The sequence below is a fragment of the Limulus polyphemus genome, unplaced genomic scaffold, assembly GCF_000517525.1.
Source record: "Limulus polyphemus unplaced genomic scaffold, Limulus_polyphemus-2.1.2 Scaffold9098, whole genome shotgun sequence".
Lineage (NCBI taxonomy): Eukaryota > Metazoa > Arthropoda > Merostomata > Xiphosura > Limulidae > Limulus > Limulus polyphemus.
Genome location: NW_013674708.1, coordinates 12,076 through 19,266, shown reverse-complemented (window position 1 = coordinate 19,266; position 7,191 = coordinate 12,076). Strand labels below are relative to the sequence as shown.

The window sequence follows — 7,191 nt, the reverse complement described above, 5'->3', positions numbered from 1 at the left end:
TAACTTTTCAACAACCTAACTAGAGAACTAATTATATTTTATTCACTCGCGTTTGTTTGATTCAATTTGTTTTTTGTAAACTAGCGTAATGGGAAGAAATGCGAGCTTCTTTCTTAACCCTAATTTTAAAAGTTTGCAGTTTCTTGAAAAGACGATTTTTTTTTATGCTATCATTCATACATTGCCCATGTTGTGTTGTGTTTTTAGCACAAAGCTACCCAACGGACTGTTTCCGCTATGTTCACCGCGGGAATTGAACCCCAGATTGTAGCATTCTTTGTTTGTTGTTAAGCACGAAGCTACAAACTGGGCTATCTATGCTCTGCCCATCCCGGATATCGAGACCCGATTTTTTATCGTTATAAACTCTCAGACTTACCGCTAAGCCACCAGGGGGCGGCGCCATAGTTTAAAACTATAGCCCACTTCACGACCTAGAACTCGTTCCAAAGACATCTAGTTGCTTACGAAGAAGGATACATTCCAATCATTTAATGGCAAAACAACAATAGATAGATAGATACAACTTGATTTAGCTAATCGTCTACCGAGCAACCAGGTCAGCTCTAGAAAAAAACAAAACCCTGAAAGGTAAATACAATGGAGGAGCGAATAAACTTAATTCTCCTTGTCAAGTTAAGTACCATATTTTATACATAAACTATGAATACGTATACACGTATACGTATACGTAAACTAAAACTATACGTATACAGGTTTCCATACGAGTATCTATTTTATATTTTACACAGAGGAAATTTAAATGAACCATTTAAATAAAATGAATAAACATTTCTTTTATCCTAAACAAAACAGTACATTTAACGAAAAAAACATGTCAAGAATTAGTTATATTAACTTTGAAAATAAATGCCAGAATAAGCACAACGGTTTTTTTTTTTGTTGTTGTTGTTGTTTTTATGATCAGACTGGCAAAAATTTTATTTTAAAAATGCACGATTTTTGAAAGTTTAACATAGGATGATTCAAAATTCGCTGACTGTCACGTTGTAAGTTAAGTTTGGGTTTTACTGGGTTTTTTTTTTTTCATGTGGTAAGTTTGGGTTTTTACTGTGTTTTTCTTTTGTTTGATGGTAATTAAGCACAAAGCTACAAAATGAGCTATTTGTGTTCTGTCCACCATGGGCATCGAAACCCGGTTTCTAGCGTTTAAGTCCGCAGACATACCGATGTGCCACTGGGGGGCGTTTTTCTATTGTTAGAATGATTAGTTGGGACGTCAGTCTTCCAAGAGCACGTGAAGAAATCCTGCACGATTTCCTGAACTTCCAACACCGAGGTTTTTTTAACCCGTTGGGGTCTCGAACTTCTGAGTATTTATTTTACATCCTTAAAGGTTTGAAGCTAAAAGCCGTAATAACAACAGAAATGTAACATTATAAATGTCAGAAAACGCGTGTCGCGAAATCTACGGTGCACGAATTTTACATCACTCCATAAATAGACATTTCTGAAACATTAAAGATTTCGTTAAAGAGTCGTAAAACTTTCCTAGACACCAAATGTTCAATTTCAAAGAAAACAAAATACGGTCCAACACACAAAACAAACACTGATTCAATGTATTGATATGTTTTAATTTAACTAAAATCGTGATGTTAGATAAACTCTCGCTACCAATTACACGCAACATCACTCGTTACACACGAGCCAATGGTTTCTGTAAAGCAGAAACAAAAAAAAATCTAAATTAAAGAACATAGTTTCTATAATCCTAACAAAAGAAAGAAAATTGGTCAATAGAAAATACTCTGACTATATTTATTTTAAAAAAAAACCAGTATCAAAGAATAATTAAATTTATTTCAACTTCGACGGAAATTTCTAGAACTATTTTTTTGTAGCTGTTGTAGCTTCCGCTGAAGTTCTAATTTCTTCCGTGATTCGGCCTTTAACGAACGTTCTAAAAGTAGTCCGGCGTTTGTTAACTGTTGTAAATACGTCGTCGCTTTTTTCAAGATCATAACTTTCGGGGCCTTGGAATTCTCCATTATATCCGGAACGTTTTCCCTCAGAGTCTGAAAAGCGAAACGTAAGTCGTCTCGCCTCTTTCGTTCCATATTATTGTGTTCTTTGCGTATTCTTATTGGATCATCCGAGTCTGAACTAGAACGGCTACCCCACGACCTACTGGACCGCGACTTGCTGTAGATCCCGTCAAATTTCTTGTTTTCCGTTCTCCGGATTTTCCTTTTCCCAATGTCACTGCTGCTATCAGAAGATACAAGTCGTTTTAGAGTTTTCTGAGCAACTAGTTTTCCATTCTGAACAGAATACGATAACACTTTCGGCGTGAAACACGTGTTTTCGTTAGACTCTTTAAAACTTCGATTACCTTTCTTTCGGCACGATGATAACGAATTGTCGACCGTCACGACATCTATTTCTGAAATGGATGAAAAACATTTAGTCCTAACCTTTATTTCAACGTAGAATTTACACGTGTATCATTTTTATTTTAAAGATAACGATCGAGAAAACTAAGCGAATTTCTCTTTTCTGAACATTAAAAGTACCTAAACATTGTTATTTAACTTCGAAATCTGATAAGTGAAAAAAAAACTAATCTTACTGTTATTTTTGTTTCATTTCAGCTGATTTAAACATTTAAGTCTCGGTAATAACATTGGAAATAGGTAGACAACAAAATGTACCGCGCGAGCTTAGTTTACCAAGATAAATGACCCCACGCCCTACATCGACAGCTGACTCCATGAAATATTTTTATACTCCAATGTGGGGAAGTTAAGTTGTTTTTGTTAAACTTACATGACCCAGACACGTCCCGATTATCCTCGTAATAGTCTGAAGAAGTGATACTTTATCATATTATAAACTGTAAACAATACAACATTTGGTTACCTATTTCAAGAAGAAAAAAAAACCTTCTGATAAACAGTATAGGTTTCTAAAACACAGGTAGTGCAGATTAGGGTTAGGAGATGGGGTAGTCTATTCTATTCCACGTGGGGGAGAAGTTCGTTCACCTCTTATGTTTATGTTGTTTTTTTTTTGTCAGATACGATAACAAAGAACGTAAGATCTCAGACACACGAGCCTCTAAATACCTTACCTCAGTCTTCAAAAATAGAAATGGTACTAAAAATGTTCGGTTGAAGACCTTTACCCTAGCTAGCAATGGTACACAATGCCTCCCCATACACGTGCTTTTTTTTTCTTCTAAGAAAGTTGTGAATGTAGGCTTAGGTTACAAGTCTCGAGTAACAATATCAAACGCTGAAAACGTCGACTATTAGAAAACATTAATTTAGAAGTGTTAAGTTTATATGTGAAGAAAACATTTTACTGCAAGACAACGTGTCGTGCTATTATTAATTAGTTTTTTGTTCTGAATGCTAACACTAACAGAATCACATACGATGAAAGATACGAGTTAGTATCAATGATTTCAACAATTATGCTTATAGCTACAGTGTATAGCCCAAAGATATTCCCTATACTATCAAAAGAAAAATTAAAAACAAAAAGGTTTTAAGATGTACTCAATAGTTATAATTTCTAGAATACAAAAGTTCATAACTTCGCCACTAGATGGCGGCATAAGCTTCGACTGGAAAACCAATTCTTTATTATAAGATAACTGCTATAAAAATTCACTCAAATACATACATACACTGAGTGAATGTAATGTAACAGCAGTTAAAGTTCAGATGAAAGATAATTGTTTTGAAAAGTGGGCACTCGAAGTCTGAAGTACCTAGATCTAATCAGCTGTATAACATTATTCACAAAACAAGGACACAACTATAAAGATAACGCTGTCATAGATAATACAGCGTATATCAAAAAGTAAAAGAAAAAACGTTACAGAGTATCAACTGAAACTGAAAGTAAGAATGACTAAGATGTATTCAAGTAACTATCCTTAAAAGTAAATAAGGGAGTTACGTAACACTGTGTACTCTGTACCAATAAAAGTATTACATAAACTATAAAATCTCACAAACTTCGAACACAAATTCATCGCTGAACTGGTCAGCGTAGGTGCGATGGTTAACCCTAAGAAGCCACAATCACGTAGTTGTAAACCTTGCCGAAATGTATTGTTGGTTTATTTGTTATTTAAAAGTGTTTCCTTTACATCGGCTTGTTCAACGTTCTGTTCAGTTCGGTTGTGCGTTGCGAACCAAATTATGTACTGATAAATATTTCTAGTGTAACGTTATTTCATGAATGAATGCAAGTTGATAACTTTATCAAACCTTATATCACTTACCAGAATCTGACGGTGAGTCGCTTTCAAGGTGATCCAGACCTGACGCCGGGGTGGAGTGATGAAACTTTGTCCCCTTGATATCTTTATCGTGATTTTGACAATGGCGTTGATAATAGCAGTGGTCGTTGCGCAGCGGTCCCGAGTCACTAGGGGGGACGTCTGTACAATCATCAAGCGAATTGTCTTCAGTCACAGAGTCGTAATAAGGTGTTACCGTATGATTTAGCGGCTGAAAAGAAAAGTCTTGAAATGGTCGGTCTTTCTGCTTGCAGTCCTCGGTACAACGGCCAGACCACATACAATCGTGTATCAATTCAACTTTCAGTCCATCCTTGACCTTTGAGTCCACCAGACCTGACCAACTACTAAATCCACCAAAATAACTATCAAAGTCTTGAGAGGGTAAAAAATCTATGTCCAGGAGATCCGAAACCCGCTGGAGACGTTCACACGGACTGAACGGATGATGACAGAAGACGTCTCCAGAAAGAACGTGTTCTGGAGACCGAGGGGGGGTTGGAAGATCAAACTTCTTCCAGATATTCTCACTAGGGGCAGGAGTATTGTAGAATTCACTATCTGACGATAAATAGTCAAAAACTTCACTAGTAAAGGATGGAATGACACAGGAATCTAGACATCCTCTAGAAAAGATGTCTTGGGTTCCCATCTTGTCTGATCACACACACTTTCTCCAGATAAAAAACCTTTAAATGAGATAAAAGCCGATAAGAGAAGTAGAACACAGGGTTACTCAACAGATAACAAAAAGTTTCATTGGCTGTAATGTCTCGTATAGTATTTAGTTAAACCTACATTTCAACAACATTGACAGATAAGGCTCTTAAGAGCGGTGTAGTGGAGAGTGTACTTCACCTGTTAACGCGGGTTATGTTACGCAGTGCACATCAACAATATGACAATACTTGGAAAACACGCCGGTTGCCGAAATAAATTGTTCTTAAATAGATATTTTAATATCAACAGTACGAATTATCGAAAACTGTTTAAATACAAGTTACATATTTTATAATTATTGCAAAATATCAAGGGCGTAGGTACAGTAAATTACCCCCCCCCCTCATCTAACTAAGCGTATATATCCACCTTTTTATTCCTAGGAATTATTATTATACTGATTATTACATAATCTAGTAATGACGATTATCTCTGAAAGTAAAAGTCCCCGGATGAACAAAATGTTATAGACATTACACAAATAGTAAAAAAAAAAACAACTCAAAACGTTTCAATGATTTTCTTTCATTGAAAATGATTTTAAATGTTTAACACTTTTAGCGTTGTACGTGTACGTCAAAGTTTCGTAGCTTCTCGACAGTGTATGTGTTAATATATATTTTTTAAACTAAACTAAAAGATGGCCTTAACTGAGAAAGTAAAGCTTGTCAATGGTTGGTTGGTCGCACATACACTTGTTACCCTAGGTTCAAGGTAATACGCGGTCGCAGAACTTGGACGCGGGAACTGCAAGGCCAATCACTACTTCGTCGCTCACCATGGAAACGAGGAGGGGTTCGCATTGCCCTTCCCCTACCGGTGCCTTGACGAGAGAGATTTAAATACCTCCACACGCACGAGTTTAATGGATTAGTATGTGCGGGCCTTCAGACTGTGTAGTTATACTTTCGCTTATTAAACTTTGTCTATGATTTCTAGTTGTTAAGATTATTTCTAAATAGAAATAATGTGCGAAAACAAAAATAAAATGGCAAAACTATACACGTAAACTGTGGGAAATATATAAAAAAAAAACGTCAACTTTCAGAGAAAATTAGAAAGTTCAAACTGTTTGAGTAATATTAGTCGTCCACGAGATAGTCTAAAAAAATAAGTTATTTCTATATTATATCATAATAACAAAGTTTCACCAGGGAGCGTTATTAATATTAAATAATAATATCATTAGTATATTATCGGTTCTTTAATTATTGTATCTGTTACAATGATCACAAGTTCAAAAACCATTATAAAAACAGCTAACATTTTTAACAAAAAGTTGAAAACGTTTCGTGTTACTCAAATTTAAACTACGTAGTAATAACAACACTAACAGTAGTCCTACGTTATATAACACTTGTGAGTTGTAGAAGTCACAGTGGAGTTTTCCCGACATTGCAGTCCGTAACGCGGTAGGGTATTTCTGATGGGTAAATTCTATACTAATACTACCGTCAGCCATATTCTAACACACGTACGTACCTCTACGTTCTCTTCGCTTGCATCAACGTACACATTTCTTCCAAGTTTATTCCAACTCAGCTTCTGAAAAAAAGAACAGTCCGACCTGCCGCACCGCGTACACTACACGTGATAGTACTCAGTTCACCCGGCTTCTGTACGCTACACCGTGGAGGGATCAATAATTGTAATTGGTGAGATAGACGGTATTCGTCCGCACTGACGGATAGAGACGGCAAAATCTTCTGAATGTAAACGAAAACACACAAATGAATGTGAACTATCGGTCACTATTAAGAATAACTTTTCATATAAACTAAAAAAATACCCTCAAATGTTGAATTACAAACACTATAACTGGAATCTGCAGGATAACTATATTTTTGGCGGCATTATACAAGAATAACGTGTCAGTGCTTTCATGGTTTGGCGCGAAACCGAGGCGAGCGGGAGTCTCCGTTCATCCAATAAGGTTACTCGTTTCAAAGTCACATGCTTTAACACAACCACGTGGAAAATGTAGCGCAGGAACGTGGCATTTTATTTAAATAACAACAAAATGTATAAACTATATTTTTATTCTTGAAATACAATTAATTAACTTTTGTAATATGCAGGAGAGAAAGAACTATTTATAACAAATATAGGCACACAACTGTGTAATCGTAATTAGAAACTGTAATTCAGAGTAAATAGTTTGTTTCCAGCGTGTGAATTTATCATTGGAACAGAGG

General features: G+C 35.8%; 1 protein-coding gene across 1 annotated transcript; it reads right to left on the bottom strand.

The window, feature by feature from the left end:
• Positions 1 to 949: 949 nt before the first annotated feature.
• LOC106475748 (transcriptional regulator Myc-B-like) lies at positions 950 to 6,623 on the bottom strand. The gene is made up of 3 exons (XM_013936422.2): positions 6,479 to 6,623; positions 4,259 to 4,965; positions 950 to 2,407 (listed from the first exon to the last, which is right to left on the bottom strand). The coding sequence occupies exons 2-3, from the start codon at positions 4,926 to 4,928 to the stop codon at positions 1,827 to 1,829; spliced, it is 1,251 nt and encodes a 416-aa protein (XP_013791876.1). The 5' UTR covers positions 4,929 to 4,965; positions 6,479 to 6,623; the 3' UTR covers positions 950 to 1,826.
• Positions 6,624 to 7,191: the final 568 nt, after the last annotated feature.

Coding starts and splice junctions, on each gene's coding strand:
- LOC106475748 (XM_013936422.2), bottom strand. CDS start 4,928: ATGGGAACCCAAGACATCTTTTCTAGAGGATGTCTAGATTCCTGTGTC. Junction 2,408..4,258: donor CGACTCACCGTCAGATTCTG/GTAAGTGATATA, acceptor CATCCATTTCAG/AAATAGATGTCGTGACGGTC.